Here is a 23,178-nt window from a genome sequence, read left to right as displayed (position 1 = left end):
AATTAATGACCATGATTCTAGGTAGCCACTCTACAGCTCCTCTGGTCTCTCTGCAAGTGGAATCTAGCTTATTATTCTAAATCAATATAAAAAAAAAAAAAAATTTTAAACAACTTAATACTGAATACTGTTTTACATACAAACCATAATTATGCATTACCTTTAGTGGGTGATTAGAAAATGTCAACTAATATATAATCCATTTGATAGGCCAACAGGCACTCAATGTAAAATTGTGCACATCACAGCATTAGAAGTATTGCAAAACAAAACACAAAATGAATTTACATATACTGTACTGAAGTAAAAGAGAAAGGATTATTAAGTGGTGCTAAACTGAATGACGTAGGCTAGCCAGTGAGTACAAACAAGTACATCATATCATGGAAAACACAACATACGAGGGGGAAATGAATTACTCAAAGTATCATAGAGCACCCTCTCAATGAGAAAATGCCTTGTTGAAGTTACATGGCTTCACCATATACTATTCTATGTTGAAGTCATACAATGAGTGAGAGATCACTCGAAGCAGTCTGAAATCAATCTTGTTTACCTCTCACTATTTCTTCAATCTCTATCATATTTTTAGTAGCTTTCTTCCTTCTTGCTATCCAACATTTATGATTATCCAACACTGAATGACCTCATAGGTCCCGGTGCTTGGCCTTTTACCTAAACTCTTTATTCCATTCCATTCCATTTATGATTATAACATCCAATCACTTATACTAGGTACAGTTTTCTATAAATAGCTAGGAAATTTCTGAAAGTTGCGGGTGATGTAAGCCAACTTGAAGATGGTTTGGACCTCTTTGACAGAATTATCACCATGGGATAGCCCTTCCTATGGGAGCCAATCCTTCCATTAGAAAGACCTTCATTAGAAGTACAGGAGAGGACAATTTCATGTTCACTTGGTCTTGGTCTTAACAATCCCAGACAGGTAGGGTATGGAGTCACCCAAGAGCCTAGACCAGCTGCTGTTATTGGAGGGCTGAAAGGATGGCAAGTGAGTGGCAATGTCCCAATACTCTGATAGTATTAAGACATCAAAGTTCTGGAAGCCTTTAGCCTTGCATCTCAGTTACTGACTTAATAAACTGTAATCAGGCCTTTTTTTCTCTTAGCAACAAATTCCTTTTTCCTTTCCATTTCTTCTATAAAAGCAGAACTACAATGAATACACTAAAATTATTTGAATTGTGGAAAATTCTGCTCTTGAAACTCTGAAGGAGCATGAAGTTGAATGGTATACCTCTCCAGCTACAAAACTCAAGTACCTGATCTAGCTGAGCAAGGGACACTTCATTGTCAAACCTTGCCCTTAGAGCTGGGTGGGTCCAATCTCAATGGACTGGTGACCATTAACCCTTAAGGGATGGGCTAAATATATATCAAGGACACCCCCCACACTGGGCAAACTTTAAAGTTGGCCAATTTAAGAAAAAAAAAAAAACACATCAATGGAAAGAAGAAAATATGCAAATGCACATGGTGTAAGAAAAAATTATAAAAATTTTTCCCTACCTTCCACAGGAAGTTGGAAGTGACTATTTACAGCCCTGTGTGGAGCCTCTTTTACAAGACACTCGTAAAAATATGTTCATTTTACCAAGTTATACATGTTTTTTCTGATAATTTATTTTATTTTATAAAATTATAATTACAGCTCACGCAATTCCATAACACACAAGAACTAAAATCAGTAACAAATTCTGAGTGTATTTGAAAAATATTTACAAGATTAACGAGATGGGGAGATGCAGTAACTTTTTGTGAGGTATACATGTTTTTCTAATATTTCTTTGCACTTTTCTTTGCAAAATCACAATTATAGCTGACATACTATCATAAAAGATAACTAAAACCAACAGCAATCCCTGGGTATATTTATGAGCAAATAAATAAAAAGATGTCCTGGAGCTGCAGAGGCAGTACATCCTCCTCTGAAATCTGAAGGCATACTGATCAATATCTCTCCCGTGTCGAGGTATTATAGTTGTCGTAAATCATTTATGGACCACCGAAGTGCTATGAACATCTTTCCCGCTAAATTAATTCAAACAGTATGGCACGTAATATTAATACTCATATGAAGATTCCCGTCCATCACCCAAATCCTGTTACAGATACTCGTATGAGGATTCCCGTCCATTATGGGTTAAGGCACTGAGGGGGTCAAGGGCAGCTGCCACTTTGAAGGTAGCAATATTGCTCCTTCCCTTGTACAGCCCTCCAAGATGAACGAAGTCCATCCTTAATTCATTTAGTTTTTTATATTATTTATATAAACCCACAACCTTCCACCTCTGGCATTCCCTTGGTTCTTCCTTTGGACTCTTTAAATTTAGTAAAGAATACAGAAACTGAAATAACACTAAATCCTTCTGAGGTAATAAAAACAAGAGGAGATACTAAATTCAGGCAAGATCCACCCTGGACTCTCATTTTGGCAAAAAAAAAAAATTGTCAAGGTTGTTAATACTAGATAGAACCCCAAATATCATCAATGAGGCTTAAAAACTACCTGTTGCATAGACATCAAATAACTGAAATGATGCTCTGGACAAAAAAAAAAAGTCAAAGCAACCACCAAAATAAATCGGAGTTATTCTGCAATACTGTACAATCTATAGATAACACACAATGAATAGTGCACATGGAACAATAACATTACCCAAAAATGAAGTGAACCAACTGAATAAGTATTTTAATCTCTCTTAAAAAAGATATAATAATGAGCAAGATTCTGAAATTCATGTCAAGCAAGAAAAAGGCACCTCTTTAAAATGAGCAAAAATAAAATTTGAAGAACAAGTCCACTGAAAATTGCAATTTTGGGTCAAAATTTGATAAGTAAAACCATGTGTACCAAAACCCTCAAAAGTGTAAAAAAAACTGTAAAAGGACTAGGCGAAAAATGCAGGGAAATACATGGTAATTTCCTCTATAAAACTCTTATAGTCACCAAACAAAAATATTACTACAGTATATTTTTTATCCCTGCCTTTAATAAAAATTACCTTTTAAAAGGCAAAATGCCTTTTAAGCACAAATAATAAATTAGGCTTCTGTACATTTAAGGATTTGATATCAGTCTAGATGACACACTGGTAGATCCCAAAACTCAAATTAACTGTTCAATCTGTTTTATTTCCTTTATCCTGAAGTGATTTTCATACTACTGCACCTTACCAGTATTTTCTAAGGCTCCTAAAGTGACAATTTGTAGAAAACCTTGTAAAATAATAACAGTGGTATTAGTGATAATGATAGTAATAAATACAGTATAGTACATACAAAATCAAAAATTAATTTCTCTTTATCCAAACCTATCATTCATATACAGCCCACATTCATGGTATTTGAATGTCTGAAACACTCCAGTCTTTTGTCTGACAGTTAGAAGAAGAGTGGTAGTATAATTACAATCACAAAACTCAACAAAAATGGATGAAAATAAATACCGTATCTGTTTCCGACACTTCACTAAACAAAGTAGAAACCCCAAACAACCTTGAAGAGTAGGCAGCACATCCATACTCAGAAAATGTGCATGGAAGGGTGAGAACTCAAGCACTGCAGTGCAATGATTTGGGAGTTAGTACAGTAGTCATGTGTATCAGGAATTTTATCTCTGAAAAATGCTTTGCTTTGTGAATCAGGATTTGTTCTGCGTAGATTATGACTGATGGATTTATGTTAAATTTAAACTAACAACTCAAAGTCTTGATATCAATGCAAAAAATATTGTTTCCTTACACAGTTTACCAGAATGAAATATTCTTTGACCAAATTTTGTACTGGATTAAACTTTTTGTTAAAATCTTTAGGGAAGTGTTAAGCTGTAAAAATCTAAAATTTAATGCTGTAATTTAGTTATACATGAACACAATTTTTAAAACCCAAATATTTATATCTACAGTACATGGCTTTCACCAACCATTTTAACAATTAATTTTTATTCTATAATATATGTGAGAAGTTACCATTAGGTCCCGTTTTGTATATTTTCGAGGTCGACGAGCAATTGTTGGTCTCTGGGTCTCTGATGTATGTAATGGTGGTGATGTTCCTGCACTTATGATAGTAGTATGAGTTTCCCCTCCAGAGAGGCCAAGAAGAATCAACCCATCCTCATCCTGAAATAATTAAATGAAATGCCAGCCTTACTGTTTTATACAAAATTCCAAAGTACAACTAAAATATTCCTTACACTCAGAATGAAATTCTTAATTTACATTACAAGAGAAACAACCTTGTTGCTGTATAGGCTATAGGAGCTCCTTACAAACTGCAACATTCTAATGTGAAAATTTTTGTCACTTTATTTAGTTCATACAAAGGCATAAATACAAAAGATATACTGTACAGTAATGAATAAACTCAACAGACACAAGCAACTACAAACCTTCACAGTTAAAAATTTACACTATTTAACTAGGTATAATATTTTGCAAACATATACAAGTGCTGACATTGATCAGTAATAACAGAGCTTCAAATTTTACAGTCTTCATCAAATACTGAAGCAAATGATAATTTCCTATTTAATACCTGAATGGCTGAAATCCCTGACACTCATCACCGATTTTATACAGAAATAATTTTTTGGCATGAAGAATGCAATCATAAGAGAGACTGCTATGTTATGTAAAGCTAAAGCTCATAGAATTGATATAGACAGTAAGAATGTAAAAGATGTAAAGGCTGAATCTTTCTAACTTGGAATTCTGTGGATCAGCAACTCCCAATGTTTGGCATGTACAGTATTTAATCTGCTGCCATTACTGTAGTTTCTGTATCTGCCACCAACATGGTGCTGTTCACACTGCTAATCTGTCAACACCTGATTATACTGCAGCCAAATATTTTGGTGATACAGCCATGTTATTTTCATATATGTGGCTATATTTTAGCCCTTTACAATGTCTTCCAAGCTTATTTCTATACCCCAAGCAAAAATGAAATACATTCCTATATTGAAAAGGTGTGAGCATCGAACATTAAAATTCGTGGCAGTAGTATGGTGGCAGTAGTATGAATAAGGGACTGGCAGAGATTTGGTATCAAGAGGGTGCATACAGGAGATTTCAAAGATTCAGATGCTCTGGACATGAGATGAGAAGGGATGATGAACGATTGGTCAGAAAAGCAGTAGATATGGAAGCAGCAAGGCAAAGAACTGTAGGAAGGGTCAGAAAACCATGATAAGGGTCTAGACCTCATGGAAGTTCAGGCACAAAGAGCATAGGGCATTTCACATCTGAACCTTTGAAGGAAAAAGCTGATGTAAGAATATCTACTTTCTCCTTTCATGACCCAAATGATGGTCAAGAAAACCAAAACATTTTTATCATTATTCATCTACTTTACAAAGCACTTTCCCTTGTCAGATTGATGTTACATGTAGAGCTTTAATTACTGAATTATCAACTGCCACTTTCTTCATCATCAGATCCAAGGCCAAAGGCCATGCAGTGCAATGGACCTTTGTGAAATTCCATCATTCACATCTTCTCTGTACTTTCCATTCTACTAATCTCTATCCCCCATCTCTTATTTCTTATCCAAGTAGGCTTGAATCTTCCAACTTTTCTGATGCCCACAGAAGCCCAGGTGACCCCATCACATGCTATTCTACAAGGGGTGGTAGAATCATACATTTGAACTCAAGTAACTTTCCTTAAGAGTATCATTTCTCAATCCATCCTGCCATCTGTCTCTTAATACAGTATTCTTTTTAAGCTTTATTCTAATAGAACCTTTTAGATAAAATTTCATTATCGTACTATGGTTTCTGCTGGTATACACTTTGTACTAGTCCAATGTATAATCTTACTTTCATATGCAATTTCAGCTAATCAGATTTCCATGTCTTATTTTTAAACATCCAAAACTATGTGGCCCTATCATCATACCGAACTTGTTTCATAACAGACCTGCCCAAACACTTTTATACCAAAAAAGACTACTCTTACACATAAATATCTTGCAGGTAATGCCATTCTCAGAGAAACGAGTACATAGCATGTACTAATTCTGGTCATATCAAGTACTATTTACTTGAATGGTGAATATCACCAAGCATAAAATGATTACAAATTAGTTTTAGAACAAAATCACAGAACTTGGATGTATAAAATACAAAACTTTCAACCTATTCAGGATAGCTAAATATGGAGCTGGATCCAAACTTGATCCCTCATTTTTATAGCAAAAATTGGTTTTCTACAATACCCAAGGCAGCTGGCAAGCTCTTGGTGAAACAATCATCAAATATGTGTACGAGTCAATCTTATAACTAACTGTCTGGCAGTTAATTTTGCCTTGAAGTGGTGTTTTATACCATCTTACCTAAAAACAGGTCCTCAAAATCTAATGAGCTATGGCTATTTCCTCCTACAAATGGAAACTGAACAAAAATATACCTAAAATCTTTCTACCTGTACATGATAACTTTTAAATATATCCATACAAACAGTCTCCAGTGGATGAACTTCCTCATAAAAATTACAGCTTGGTACAATCTTTTACACAAAATTTTAACTTGTGCAAAGCTGTTTCCTTCACCACATTTAATTCCCATTACCACACTGCTAAATGTTGGTATCTCCATCAAGCTCCACAAAAGCACATTGACAAAAAACTTATTGAACTTCTATTTAAAATGTGTTAAATTTTAAATAATTTTCAAATGCAAGCAGAATTAGTTAAAGAAATTTCCTTCTAACAAAATTAATTTACATGCATAAGGTCAGAAACATAACCAATGTATACAAAATTGATAAAAATACCCACATATTCTCTTACAATGGTAGTGTGTGAAGTAGTAGGCTGTTGTTGGCTACCATCTTCTAGTATGGGTGTAGAGGTAATACTTGGGGCTTCCAAGTCACTGCCAGTACTGAGAGGATCGTGAGCCATAGTAACTGTGGCTTCAATGGTCTCATCACCACGGTGAGTATGCTGTATTTCATGGCTATTTTGGTGTATAACAACTTCTTCTCCAGCAGATATGTAATGAGTGGCAGTGTGAGGTTCCTGCTGCTGAGGTAGTTGGTTGTCATGTTGAGGTTCTGAGTCAACTAAAGCTGTACCGTGTTCAACTTTAATCTGAACTCTTTTCAGTAGCCTGTCTTCTGCATGGGTACCATCTTTTGTTGCAGGTCCACCTCCAAGGTCTACATCCTCGCACATGCTCATCAAGTCCAAGGTAGCATGCCTTTTGTTGAATGCTGAAACATAAAGAATAAACAGTAAATTATACAATACCACAGCTAAAAATAAGGGAGCCTATACACCTACATAAAAACTAGTTTTTCAGTCAAGAGTAAACTATTGATTGATACATATAAAACTGCACAACCCCTTTGTGATACATATAAAACTGCACAACCCCTTTGTGATCCTTTATTCTTATTCAAATATGAGTTTCTGGAATTTTCCCATAGTTAACAATATTACAAAAAGATTGCATGGGTAGATCAGTTTTGAATATCATCCTGAATTTTAAATATCTACACAAGCACACCTAGCCTGTTTATAAAGATTTTAAACAGAATTTTTGCAAATTCACAGTTCAAAAATGTACATTTTGTAAAAAAACATTCTTGTACTTTCAAATAAAATTTTACTCTAAAAATCACGTGTGGGTCACCTTGAAATATTTTGAACCTTTGGTATTTTGATATTCTTAACCTGGAAATTTTTCCAAAATGAATGAAAAGCAGTATGAGAGAACAACTGTAAAATCTGGAGACACAATGTCTTGACTTGAAGTATATGTCATACCATACAGAAAGATTTTTGGATTTCATTTTGAAGGGCTCACACACATTTTTTAATTCATTTGATAAACCACTGAAACAGAAGGAATGGACTCAAATGTACAGTGAGTGGAAGATTTTGCAGAAAAACAGCTAGTGCTTTTTCTTGTCATAAAATAATTTATGGTGAGAAAGTGTACAGTGTTATACAGCCAATCCACCATTTATTTTTTAAACCTTGGCTGAAGATATCTTACCCTCACCCTCCATCAGCTCTTCCTCATCAGCTGATTGTACAAAGTAAGCTCACATGCTGACTACACTGTCTGTCTGTGAATGTTTATATATACAGTAATATTGTTTTTGGTTAGTACCCATATTTAATAATTTGTTTTTAATAAAAATGCATTGTTTATTTTTATGTCTGATTAGTACGCTGAGGGGTTTGATATGCATATTCAGTAGAAGTTGAAGGGTTGGGACAATATTACTCATACTGTTAATGCATATCATATGAAACCTTTTAATTACAATATTTAAAAATTATGTTCTATATTTTATTTAACTGGAATGTTTCACTCTGACTTCTATTTTCATGATTAATGCAATAGGTATATAAACATTACAAGTTTATATATAAAAAATATGTTTACAAGATTTTTGTAAAAAAAAAAAAAAAATTATCTTTGGGCAATGTCAAACATTTGTTGAACTGCTGCAATAACACTGCTCTTGGTATACTTTAATATATAGTTACATACTGTAGCACAGTAGGTAAAGAATGACAAAATATTGCATCATAAGCTTCAATAATGCAGTTGTTAGGCCATGATCTTTTTTAACTCTTGCATTATTCCGTACGGTCTAGCATTAGCTAAAATATGCTTTGTGAGTATTATTAGAGTTTTATTTATATATCATGCATGCATAACTTATTATGAAAGTCACACATAACACTATTTGTTCTAAATAAATATACACATACCAGTACATACACACTTTAGAAAAGGTCTTAATTTACAAAACTAATCTTTTTTTCTTTACTGTATGCAACATTAAGTTGAACATCACGAATACTTCTGTTCATGTATTTATGTTCATGCCAAATTTATGTACATCAATTATCAAAACAGTTTCATTACTAACTAATATTCATCACTGTTAACCATAAGGTCTGAAATTCTTACTGCAGTCAGTGCTACTGTAACCTTCATGTTAATTAATTTATTACTAGTTGAATACTAATGTATGTACATAATTGTATTTCATTTACATAGAAAGGCTTTTTATCTGAATAATTCAGGCTTTAGTTATGCAAGTGGTACTTTACTGAAGCACTTCTTCAGTTTTACAATACTGTACTGTGTATCTTATTTGGAGAGTATACACTCCAGCTATATTTAACCAAAGTACACAATTATCAAATTCTTAAAGAGGAATTCTATTAAACCTACAAGAAATAACCAGCATAACAAAATTGATTAATCTGCTATAATAAAAATGGAACAGGTTTTTCTACCCAACACTAATTTTCATTCATTTTTAGCATGCTGGAACTATCTCTGCATATGAACTACTGTAGTTGGTCTAGTGACATTCTTCAAAAATACTAGTTTTCCCATGCAGTCTACTACTTCAATCTTCCCTTTACCCACCAAAGGGTAAGAAATAATGGGTGACTGGCGGTTACAAATTTAGATTCTGGATGATCCTTCAAAATTCATTTTAATGGTTTGATATTCATGAATTTTCCAATACAGTACTGTATACTCATGAAACACTACAGTACTTATCTTGGAGATTCTTTGCAATCATGACCATTGCCAATGTAGTACCAATTTATTGTTCAGTTAAAAATTCAACCAATCAATATGTTTTCTAATTCAACACAAATGCCCATTTTGTCTTATCTGACTTAGGAATCATAACAACCTGAAGCAGCATAGTACAGTACAGTACTGCATATCTTTCTCTGTATATTGGCTGTTAACTCCCTTAGAGTTTTTCACCCATCCTTAAGAGTGAAATGTACTTTTGCCTCTAAATACGGCCATGCTTTTGTCACAAGTCAACACCCATTTATATGAATAAATTGTATTGTGGACATTAAGAGCAACCTAAAATTTATGAACAGACTATGGCTACAAATACCAAAAACCAATTTTGTACCGAACTTGATTCATAATTAAACTAATGAGTCAAATGCGCAAGTACAGAGAAATACCTGTAATCGTATATCTTAAACCAGTTCCTATGTAAGAGGAGCTAACAGCGAAGAGGTAAGAGGACCAATTAGTTAAAGAAGAGGGGCAGACCATGGATGGGGTAGAACAACTCTATTACCTTGGCTACATACTGGATTGACTGGATTGCCAAAGTCGAAAGGTCAAAGAGGGCAAAATTTAATGGCAACATAAGACTTGCACTTCTTTACACAGTTTAGACATGGGTACTTTTAAAAACAATGAAGGAAATTTTGAAAAGGTGACTAATGACTCAAAAATGTTGAAATTCATGGTTGACTGAGCTGGGAAGCTCATGTGACAAATGAGTACTTAGCAAACTGATGTGGTGTTCAAAGAATAGAAAATAGACCAGGATGCTCACACTACAAATGAGGAAATAAGAGAGATGTGTTCAATGGATTACAAATACAATGAAACTTTAAAGGGTGATATTATTTCAGCATGTGATGGAAAAGGGAAGGGTAATCCATGTGAGAAGTGGCCAAATACCAAACAGCTGGAGGCCCCAGATTGGAATTTTGTCAAAATGTGCATAAGTTAGAGAAAATGGGAAGAACTCATCGGATTCTAAGAAGCCCCCTTAAAAGGAAAGCAACACAAACGTGGAATGATGGTGATAACAAAGGTTAAGCATGATTCTATGATACTACGACAAGCATACTTACGGGTTGCTGGCTGAACGATATGATGTTCCATTTCATCTTCCATGTCTTCCAAGTCATTGTCATCATGATGATAGTATGAAAGATCTTCTTTTGGATGCAGTCTCCCACTTCCATTTGTCTGTGATGACGATGACTCTAGCCATGAATCAGATAAACCAACCTGACTTAATCCTGCAATGAATGAAAATATCTAGTATCAGATCATAAAAGGTTCAACTGACATTAACATCTTGTTACTTTCAATATCAAGTTTAAGAAGAAGAATTCACTTAAAAGAGAGAGAGAGAGAGAGAGAGAGAGATCTTCTACTTAAATTGGAATTAAAATTTTTAAAAATGGGTCTGACAGCATCGTTTGCTGAAAATTGATCATGCAATACATCTGGGGACTGATTACATCACAGCATGATACCACAGACAAGAATGCATTTAAATGTGCTAAATTATGACATTAGAAGTGTTTTTTTTTGCAACGTCTGAAAACTTAATATGTGTGGCAGTACAACAGCCACTCTTTTTTTCAAATCTGGGGCAAAACTGGACTGCATTTCATTGTTAAGCATTGTCTCTTGATCTCTCACTCTCAGCTTCCAAAAAAGACAACTTTCTCTATATACCTTGATATTTTCTTAATTTTATCTAGAATCTTGCTGTAAGTCATACTGATAGAGATGGGCTGCTATGTGTTGCATTTGAAAACGACAACAGAAGATGCCGTGCAAAGAAACAATCATCACAATAAACTGTGTTTTGACTATACTGTGTATGTGTGCGTGTATGTATGTATGTATATATATATATATATATATATATGCACATAAAACTATTTTGTATATATATATACCTGCTGACCAACCCGCCACTGCCTGGGAAAACTCTGAATGACAACCGATAAACACTCTCTCTCTCTCTCTCCAACCCTCCCTTACTCTTTTCCTCTTTCTCCTCCCTAACACCCCCTCTACTCTCTCTCTCTCTCTCTCTCTCTCTCTCTCTCTCTCTCTCTCTCTCTCTCTCTCTCTCTCCTCCCTAATATCCCCTCTACTCTCTCTCTCCTGTTAAGACAGTTCCTTCAATTACAATGCCCAACATTTTTTACATTTTATATTTCACCCCTTCTCACCCCTACAATCCTATCAGGGCTGAACTTGGACTTGGAGGGCATCAGGAGTGTCACTATTCATCTCAGCAACCTCGAAAACTATGGATTGGGCACTAATATCTGAGGTTTTCAGTTATTTTAATATGTCACTCCCTTCCCACCCCCAACCCTTTTGGTGCCAATGATATCTTACCCTCAACAGTAATCTTTTCCAGATAGTTCACCCCTTCCCACCCCCCACCTTTGGTGCCAATGATGTCTTACCCCTGCGACAGTATTCTTTTCCAGATAGTAAGTCATAATAGCAAAATGAGGTATGATAAACCTGTGGAGTTTATTTAGTTACTGTATAGGCAGAACCAACCCTGTTTCAGGAAAGCCCTTCCCACCCCCACCCACTTTGCTGCCCTTTGGTCCTAGTGATGTCTTACCACCAAAGTATTCTTTTCCAGATAGTGAGTCATGTGTATACCAAGTTTGGTTGAAATTCCTCAATGCATTTTGAGTTATGCTAGAACATACACATACACACACACATACACACACACACAAACACATTATATATATATATATATATATATATATATATATATATATATATATATATATAATGTTTGGGGTACAAGCATCCTAAAATTGTAAAGTAACAGAGACATATTGTGTATACTATTTAATAAGTGGTTTCTTTGACATATTTACTTTGCATTAAATTAACAATATAGATTTTGTGGAACCCATTATCATTTACAAAACTGACAAAACATTTCAGTTACAAAGTCTGTCTAAATATTTGAGGTCAAGAACTGAAAATGAAGATTTCAAGACTAAAAAAGTTTTGTTATAGGTTCCTGGAGTGCTCCATCAACCAATTTAATAAATTAGTTATGAGACCAAAACCTTTCAGTCATACGTTCCAGGAGAGTTCCATCAACCAATTCAACAATTAGTTTCATGAAATAAAAGGAATCAAGCTATTGTTATTCAGCATCCTTAACAGACCTCAAATCCAAAATTCTCTTGCAAACAAATTTATATGACCAAAACTTTAATCTGGTCCAAAGATACTCAGCTGTTTAACTACACTATCTGTATAAATTGAAAATTCAAATCAAGTTTTATTAAAATTAATAAGAGTATATTCAGGCAGGGCCACCCAAATTACGTGTTCTGAGGTATATGCCATGATAATAAATAAGAAAATAGAACATTTGATAGCCTTAGGGGCATAGACGAATATAGAACAGATTAAGGGAGCCAAAATGCAAACAAAATAACGAATAAAGGAATTCTGAGCAACAGCATCCAGGGCTACAAGCACTAACGGATCCAGGGGGGCCACATGCCCCCACCCCCGTGAAAAATAATGATAAAATAATATTGAAGATTTATATAAATATAAAATTGGGCAAAAAATAAAAAATTTATCAAAGAAAAAAATATATAATATATATAAAAACACAAAAAATATATATATATATATATATATATATATATATATATATATATATATATATATATATATATATATATATATATATATATATATATAATGTATAATATGAAAATTGGTACCCCATTAAATTTTTCTGGATCCACTGGTGGCTAGAAGATGCGTAAACTTGAGATATTCGAGAATAAATCAAAAGACATATTGAAGACACCAGTGATATATAGAGACAAAGTTAATAAAAAATTAAGAAACTATAATTGCCAAACAAAAAGGCCACCTAATGGACCAAAAGAGTATTTCCAAAAATAAAACACGGCTGATGAAGCCTGCATTATGAAACACAGACCACTTTTCACTCCATTTACACCTTGAAAAAATATTCCTAGCTGATATCTTTACAGCAATTGCCATTATAGCTGTAACCGAAATAATTCACTACTGATATTTACACAGAATAATGTACACACCCATCTACTTGTGATATATAACTACACCATACATTAATTTGATGAGAGCATTCAGCGCTTCTATAAAATTGACGAAATTTCGCCATGAGCCAGGATACGGTGAAAAAATTAAGATCGAATTTCCACATAACTGACACGACAATATACGTCCACACATCTGTTGTTTATCAGCAACAAAGAGGAAGGACAAGAAAACAAAAACCTGTGCTACTTTGGCTTGTTATCTACGTGTCAAGAATCTATTTTGGTATGCGAGCTACATTTTATATATATTCTCTACGTGTCATAAATCTACTTTAGTATGCGACACACACTTTATATTGCGATCTGCTACAAGAAAAGTTATACTTACCAAGAAAAAGGAAAACACTTGTCTTGGTTTCGAGAGAATGTCTGGTTAACGTGTCTGAAACACGAGTGGAATGTCTGTTGAGTGTCGAAGATCCGGTTGCCACTCAACTAGGTTGTTACCTAATTTCCAAAGATATGCTTGTTATCTACTGTGTTACCTAGATTTCAAAGATAGGCCAGCCCTTTGCCTTTCTTAATTCCCCCCTAACCTCCGTAAACCTTCATTTATATTTCAGCCATTGATGCAGCCCTTAAGATGCTCGCAAAAGAATTCTACGCCGAAATCAGCGACATAGACTTTTGGATGAAGAACAACGAAGGTCACGAAAAATAGCCAGTACCTCTGGGCCATTCTCCTTATTTTCTCGACTCTGCCTCTTTTTACTAGCTTTTCGTCTACAATTTTAATTTTTTTTTTCATCTTGAACTACAATACGCAGCTCACCATCGAAGACTTGGCTGCCGGCCGCCGTTCTAGAGAGAGAGAGAGAGAGAAGGGGGGGGGGTCTCATGTCCTAGTTACTAGCGCTATCTGATGATAAGAGTTTCTTCCTTTCACGACACGAGCATTTAAATAAAATGGGGCCGTGAAATATTTGCAGCAATGTAATGCATAAAACCGTCGGCGATTACGTTAAACAAATACAGTTAGTGCGTGTTACATTAAATGTAGGCCTACGTTAAAGCAGATTCATCCTTGCTCCAACATTCAAATCGAAACAAATGATAAAAAATCATTTGAATAATATTTACCAAATCAACTGCCTTCCAGTTGCAATATTTCCCAACGTGAACATTTCGGCGACCCAAGCGATGCGGCCGTAAACAATATAACTTTTGCTCGACTTTCCCAGAACTGAAACTCTCCTACATAATCTGTATCGTATGTATATTTGACGCCAGTCTGATAAACCAACCAATCAATTTGCTTCATGACAATGATACGTATAGTTCATATCTTAGGGTGAAACTGTAAAATCGGATTTCAGGAAGTTTCTGCTTTATGTGAGTGAGACCTAAGGATTAAAAAGGCGATAAACACCGGATAAATACATATGGTTGGAATATGACTGCTATTATACAAAAAGAGTTGAATTCGCTATGAAGTGCGTGGCTCAGCATACGCCCAGGGAACTGAAAAGTTCCTTACCAGTTAAAACAAGCGTCGATGAAATCGTTCTTCACACAAGTAGAAAAAAAAACGACTAAAATTTCGAGTCGCAACCACGAATGAAGGAGCCAAGGCGTGTGATGGACTGGCAGAAGTGATTAATAAAAATGAAAAGAAAAAGACCTGAAATCATGAGAGCACGGTAGTGTCTCAGATAAAATGGCAAAAGAAATACTTGAAAGAGTTTGCGTGGGTGTTTCATCCTAGATGCGGCTGAAGGTGAAGGCGACTGTAAGAAACAGAACACTTTCCTCACACTCATCTCCGGTTGGTACTTTCGATTCGAAATAAGCATAGGCTACAAATAGCTCATTAGCAAGTAACAATTTTATGAGAAGTCACTTTTCTTCTGTATTATTTTTCAACTCCTCGATTAGTACTCTCTCTCTCTCTCTCTCTCTCTCTCTCTCTCTCTCTCTCTCTCTCTCTCTCTCTCTCTCTCTCTCTCTCTCTCTCTCTCTCCACTCAAATTTGACCGCTCTTTCATTCTTCTAGACCCTCGGTACATGTACTCTGATTCATTCATTTCTAATTAATATCAAACGGTCTCAGTCTTCTTGACATCACCCACTTTCTCGTTGCTTTCCGAACCCTCTTCCGTCTTTCTCGTTTCTTTAAAGCGACTATGTGTTGCGGTTCTCAGAAGATTATTTGGGGACGAGAAAGGAGTTCAACTCACGAGATCACTTGAACTTCATTTAAACTTCACAGAAGCCTGATTTCTGAATCGTTTATATCTTAATTAGAATTTATACGAGAATCAGACGATTAACACAGAAAATAAGAGAGAGAGTTCGTGTAAATTTTACATCAAATTAAATGGATTTTCTTCTGTTTTTACGCTATCTTTATGGCCCTCTTGTCCTAAACAATACTATTCTGAAACATTATTTATGCAAGTCTGATTGATTAGTTTGTCATCTTACGTCAGAATTTCAAAGGTCGTACCTCTAAAGTACAAAACAAAAGTGTATAGACACACAAACACACACACATATATGAATGACAGTACCGCATGAACTAAACTTTATACAAAATAAACATAAATAAATATATCCTATCAAATAAAAATACAAATACTACACACCAATACATATATCGGCACATTAGAATCATAGAATACCATACATTATTAACAAAAACCTATTTTACATGGAAACCCGCCCTCTAAAAATCCTCTGAAAACCAGTTATAGCAACAGCATGACGGTACCTTCCTGCAAAGATGCTAGCCATCGGAGTTCCGAGAACACAGCAACGTACTAACGCACTCACAAACGTGCGCTCAAGGTGAATTCCCAGGCCCCCACACCACGAGTGACGAAACTACCAAAACACTCTCAGCTGATAAGGCGGCTGCCGCTGCTTTTAACGGTGGCCCGCCAATGCAACCGCACTGTCATATCTTAGGAAATAAGTTTACTGCCTTCGTTTCCAGTTTGAAGTTGCTGATAGCTGTTCGCATAATGCCAGACATAAATTTGAGGGCTCTCTGATCTTAAAAAAGCTTTGGGTTATGTTGATAAAATGTACTGAAATGTTAGAAGCGAGAATTTATCCCATGTACGCTTCTCTCTTCAGCATTTTATTACCAAAAAAATTTTATCCGAAACATCACTATAAAAACCAAATATAACTTTAAATCATCTAGAACAATATAGCATTTCTGAAAAGTTGACAAAGCCACTGAATACTTAAAACTACCTGGCATAATTTTGCGTATTCACAAAAATAACTGAAATCCTCATATGTGGTGCGTTCTGTAACCACTCGAACTTTATTATTCGATTAAAAATGAGTAGTAATAATTCCATAACCGATAAACATTACTATGCAATGTTCCTTCAAAATGATAACACATCAACCATATCTGTGAAACTTTACTGCGTGTGAAATGATAACTTTCCATCGGTCAGACAATTCAATAAACAAAACCACAAACTGGAAACTTTCCCTGACGTAACGATGACGTCAAAATACTTTCTGCTCTTCCCAGAAAAATCTAGCGAGCGCAGTGCGACCAACGTTAGGTTTAGCTAGGGTCCTGGGGTTTAGCCTCAAGGGCGCTGTACGGCTCCTCTTTTAGGGCTTAAATAAAACCGTGTTAAAATACAAGACACCAGTGCACAACACAAGCCTTCAAATATCAACAGTCAGTTACTTATTTAATTGGATTTTTTATTCCGAAACTGACCTAGCCTGGTTACGAATGAAAAATGGTTAAATGGTTAAAGAACATACACTTAATTACACACACTCCATTACACACATTATATATATATATATATATATATATATATATATATATATATATATATATATATATATATATATATATATATATATTACTAACAGGACCTCATTCAAACTGGATGGTATCTAATGGAGTATTTATTCAGTTTGAATGAGGTCCTGTTAGTATTTCTACCAATGCACAGAACAATTGTGTATGTGATAAAGTTATATATATATATATATATATATATATATATATATATATATATATATATATATATACATATATATATATATATATATATATATATATATATATATATATATATATATATATATGTATGTATGTATGTATGGTGTACCCTAAAACGAATACCAGTTATTGTCAGAAAATTTTTTGCATTCCTATGCTACCTATGAAGTGAAAATCTTTTCAATAAACCATCTTGTCAAACACAGTTGAGTTTTATAGACCTTCCAAATATAATGCTAAAAAAACACCATCACAAACGAAAGCCTAATATTCTTGAACGGCGACTGTTGTGTATCGTCAGCAATCTCTCGCCGACGATACACTTACCATAACACTAGGAAAAGCAAGTGCGGGAGTATAAAAAACTGCAAGGGCAAGGGAGTCTGTTCGCGAGTTGGTAACTGCTGGTGTGCTCGTACGTTCGTCCGTGCGTGTGCAAGTATTGCGTAGTGGTCGGGGCACATGGCTGGCTACGATGTCGTTCCCTGAACGAACGTTAACACATTGGCGGCTCACACCCCGACGACTCAACATCAGCCCGACCACGCTCCTGCAGAGTTGCTGTGCTTCTCCCTTCTTGCAAGGGTTCTCTCTCCTGTGTTCGGACTTTGTCATCATCATCCGTGCACTACCGGCAGCATAATCTAGTGTACTTACTCCAATCACACTGATACTTGCTCTGCTCATCAAAGGCATTCACATTAGACTAATGTTTTCCAACTGAATATATATAAATATCTTTTTCTAACTTTATTCAAAAGCGTGTCGGCGTTGGGGTAAACAGACATAAAAACATATTTACTACACCCGTGCATTCAACATTATTAGTATTCAGAATTAATTTCACAGTACATTTGCATTGGGATACTTATAAACTACCACAAATACTGACGTGTTTTTCGGAAAGTTTAATAGGAAAAAAGTTTACATCCTTAAAATTACAGTCATATTTCTGTGCCCGAATTGTGAATAAGTTCAGATTTTCTGAAGAACATCTCAAGTACCGTTGTCTCTAAGAACATACCATCCAGATCCCCAAGTGAGTACAAGAGGATAAAGGAATACAAGAGGTAAAGGAATACAAGAAGACAAAGGGATCCAACAACAGGTAAGTAGTCACATGCTTTAGAGATTAAAAGGTCGGATTACCAGTCAGTGCATTCCATTTGGTTAGGTGATAATTGTGTTGTTTCAGATATTCCTTTTAGGTGTTTTTGTTTTTAAGTGCCGTGGTGTCCAATCGAATAGCACATCTCATGCTCTTTAGTTTTTCATTAAGTTAAAATTAATTTATACCTAGTGTTTGACAACGGGGGTATGTTTTTGCCAGATTATTTTACCGATTGTAATATTTGGGTGTCATTTTACTGGGGTATACAAACAATTTGTGAACATAACCCGCACAAGCCTTAAGCCCTGAATAAGAATAAAAGCAGCGTCATTGAAATGCAAGGGAAATGAACACAAGAAAATGACAATGCACATTAATGCAACGCTTTCTGTTGCAAACCGCTCTATTTAGTTTAATGTTACAATTCTTGTCGTGTAAACAGTTTAAAACTTCTTAGAAAGATGGCCTCATGACCTCAAGGAATGAAAAACTGAAATACGGAAACCGTAGCGATCGTACCGAGAGCAAAAACGAAGAGTTCCAGTTAAGAAGGTTACAGGCGACAGAGTAAGGCTTCCGCGTTGACCTTGAGAAAACACCCGCAGAGCCTGTTTACAAACACCACAAATGCCGTAACCCTAACACCAGAGGCGCCGTATCCCTATTTGGTGGGGGAAAAACAAACGGGGATCCATTCAGTTTATTGGGATAAACAATAGAAAAACGGTGGGCAAAACACTCTAAGGTCAAGCTTTCCTCTCGAAAATGAAGCGCTCGTTCACCTGCAAAGCTGCAGTCATGAAGATAATGGAACCGGGGAAGTCCGGCCCTTGTGCGATCAATGCTCAGGGTGTCAAAATAACCTGCCAACTCCACCCTGGGGCTATGGCATTTTCCGAAGCTTTGTCGAGATTTCGGGCAGTCAAAATGGACACCTCATCAAAAGGCTTCTTCGTGTCTCACAGGGGTCTCCTGGCGATTTTAAGTTAATTAAAACCCTGTTTTTCTTCCCCCAGAAATGAAGTGACTTGCACAATTAACTCCACTATCAGCCGAATGATGTGATCTATGTTTTCCTCTATTGACTTACCAGCCAACCTCTGCCCCTCTCCAGCTGATCAATCACACAAAAACGCAAGCCAGCAACAACGTTTCTTGTCAGTGGCCTCAACTTGCAGTTGTATTGATTTTTAGCAACTTTTTTCTTTTCGTTTCAAATGGACCATTTCTGAATCAACAGCCGCCAACTCACTTCACATCTGATGAAATATTTTCCCCATTAGTATGTACCGATTAACAACTAATATTTCAAATTCCCAATTCGCCCTTTTCCATTATCACGACCAAGTATCACACACATCGGGTTTTCAGTAGGAATTTTACATATATATATATATATATATATATATATATATATATATATATATATATATATATATATATATATATATATATATATATATATATATATATATATATATGTATGTATGTATGTTTGTATTTAAATATAAATATATATATACACACACACACACACACACACACACACATATATATATATATATATATATATATATATATATATATATAATATATATAATATAAATTTTACTGAAACCCGTATGTGTGAGATGCCTGATCGTGATATAAAAAAAGAACGAATAGTGAATTAGGAACATTAGCTGTTAATTGGTATATATTACCCGGGAAAATATTTCCTACCTAAATCATATTCATTATTTTAAACACACAAACACCATACTTGCATGTATACAAGAAACAAATACACACTAACACCATGTTTACGTAACAATGAATGTGCATTATTGAGTAAATTTCTACGCTGATGGCATCAGAATTTAGCGACGGACACACATGACACTGGCGATGGTGAAATATATTACGCAAGATCCCAGTGAAAAACAGGCAAGAAACTGTGGCAGGAGCTATGCAAATGATCTTCGGACACTGTCAAGGAGCAGGAAGGAATCGTGATGATAGTACCATACTTCCTAAAATGAGAGTACTATGCTAAAAACATTGAAAAGTCTCCAATGAGTAGGGTGGTGGTAGTTGTCATATTTAACAATGAGGACGGCTACAAAGAACACGTGAGTTTAATAAACTGTAGCAACCCTTGCATATAAACATTTACAAACAAAACGAAGTCATGATTATATGTCAGAGGTGTGTGAGACTACACTGAAGCCTGGTGAAGCATTTGAACCCCAAGCAGTGCTGAGGCTTTTCAAGTCATGAAGAAACTTTACCTTTATATTTCTAGTAGTGTCTTGAAGTATTTCACGTTCACATAGATACACACGCACGTTTACATACTTTGTTTTTCCTATATTAGGCAGTTTTCTTTAGGTCTTCTCCTCTCCCCTACTAACACTTTTTAAATTATGCACTACCATCTTTCATTCTTTCCACAGGCCCGAATAATCTTAAAACCCTGAGCAATACTTTCTTCTATAATAGCTTTTTTTTTTCTTTATCAATTCTTATCATTATTTCTCATCCTTCCAATTCTTCCCGCATCATATATACTAAGAGAATAATCCATCTCATTTAATTCTTTTCCCTTCATTTGCATTCCACTTCTCCATTACACTTCCATGAAGAGGAATTGGCTCGACAATCCTTCAACATTCCAATCTTGACTTCCATTGCCACCCTAATTCTCTTCCGAATCTTTTGCACACACCTTGCTACCTTCCTTGTCTTACCTCTCACCTCTTCTCTCATCCTACCATCATTTGGAAATTTATTCAGATACCTTCAGGATCCTCCAACCATATACATATAAAATAGCCACAGAGACATGAATAGCCCTAGTTTAAACCCATTTTACACCAAACCGGTCCCTTTTCAATCTACATACTCTAACAAACATTCTCTTCATTAAAAAAACCTTTCAACTGTTTTCAGTAGCTTCTATGTCGTACATCCCCAGCTCCCTCCCTATTTCTCCTCTATCATCCTATCAAAAGCTTTTTCTAGGTCCATGTATGCCACATGCAGGTTATCCCCTTGTTCTCAGCCATCTCATATATGGTTTATTATAAACACTTGATTAACAAAGTCTCTCTCTTGTCAAAACTCACATTTTTCTTACCCTATTCATCTTTCTGTCCTCATATTTTCTCGATCAGAATCCTACCAAACACCCTCCCTAGTATAATAAGTAATCTTTACTCTTTACAATCTTCTCTTACCTTTACCTTTATAAAACCGAACAGTTATTCTTTACAGCCATCCCTTGAAACCTTTCCCATATTCAGACATACTTTTATCACCTTGGTTAGCCACACGGTCACACTTTTCAGCAAGACACCTTGTGTGTCCTTTCCCCTTACGGAGAATGATTACGGGGAATGCTAACCTTTGGGGTCTCAGCAATTCTTTTTGAGATGAAGTTGCTTTTAGATTTTTCATCTTTGGCTGCAATCCTCCACAGACATATAACCACCAGATTCATAATTTACTAGTTAGGTTAACAGGGACAACACGGAATTTTCAGGAAATGCGGCTAAGTCGTCTTCCTCCGCGGAATGTACCCAGTGAAGCCATTCAACATTAGTGGGACTGCAAATCGGGGCTGGGCCGATCAAATAAGAATTAATGGTACCAAGAGACAATAGCATTACTGTACCTACAAATTAATGTACAATTATGGCACCAAGAGACAATAATATTACCTGCAAATTAATGTACAATTTATAATGATCCCTCAGTCTATTATGTCCTTAGGGTTATTGCCCGGAAGAGCAAAATAACCCAAAGCAAGCACGGTAAAATTAGATATTTGGATAAATTAGAACGTTACCTATAAAATCACTCCCCCTCAGGACAATTATAGAATATGCAGGGATGAGAAGGGAAAAAGGAATGATGCATGGTTAACACTTGCAAGTGAGTACGTACACCAACATACGCTAATGTCAATAACCAATAAAAACTGGGTTACGTACAAACAAAGCATTTACTCACATTACTGGGCTTGCATACAGAATTAGTAAAACAGCGTGGGTCTTTAGCTAAATCTGACCATTAAAGTGGTGCCAACTAGAATTTTTTTTACTGATTTAGAATCATTACATAATGTACTGAGGGTCAGTGAAGCTTTTCCGTTTAAACATTTAAAAGTTTTATTTAATAACAAACATTATACAGTTCAAAAGAAAACAAATTTCACTTTAGTCATTATAAAATTTACTATCCTGTTTCATTAACGAAAACAGTGTATAAACGTCAAAAAAAACGCGTTATTCAATTACATTTCATTTAATCTGGGTGTTTATTTCCAATTAGGAACGTCTTAGTTTTTACGACGATTAGGTGTGCATTTCTCTAT

General features: G+C 35.3%; 2 protein-coding genes across 5 annotated transcripts in view; one reads left to right on the top strand and one right to left on the bottom strand.

Moving 5' to 3' along the window:
- LOC136830777 (transcription activator GAGA-like) overlaps window positions 1–23,178 on the bottom strand; it is a 131,916-nt gene that overhangs the window by 16,829 nt on the left and 91,909 nt on the right. For 2 of the 4 annotated variants that reach the window (XM_067090681.1, XM_067090679.1), the window contains exons 6-8: window positions 10,684–10,854; window positions 6,805–7,241; window positions 3,993–4,145 (exon numbers count right to left, since the gene is read on the bottom strand). In XM_067090681.1, coding sequence (XP_066946782.1) covers window positions 3,993–4,145; window positions 6,805–7,241; window positions 10,684–10,854 — 761 coding nt within the window. The remainder of the gene's footprint in view (window positions 1–3,992; window positions 4,146–6,804; window positions 7,242–10,683; window positions 10,855–23,178) is intronic. The other 2 variants (XM_067090682.1, XM_067090680.1) reach the window with 1 other exon arrangement.
- LOC136830778 (uncharacterized) overlaps window positions 18,179–23,178 on the top strand; it is a 69,379-nt gene continuing 64,379 nt past the window's right edge. The window contains exon 1 of the mRNA XM_067090688.1: window positions 18,179–18,818. The gene's annotated coding sequence lies outside the window, so the exon portion shown is untranslated. The remainder of the gene's footprint in view (window positions 18,819–23,178) is intronic.

The sequence above is a fragment of the Macrobrachium rosenbergii genome, chromosome 47 (genome assembly GCF_040412425.1).
Source record: "Macrobrachium rosenbergii isolate ZJJX-2024 chromosome 47, ASM4041242v1, whole genome shotgun sequence".
In the NCBI taxonomy this organism is placed as follows: Eukaryota; Metazoa; Arthropoda; class Malacostraca; order Decapoda; family Palaemonidae; genus Macrobrachium; species Macrobrachium rosenbergii.
The sequence above is the reverse complement of the archived record's forward strand: the minus strand, read 5'-3'. Positions and strand labels throughout refer to the sequence as shown.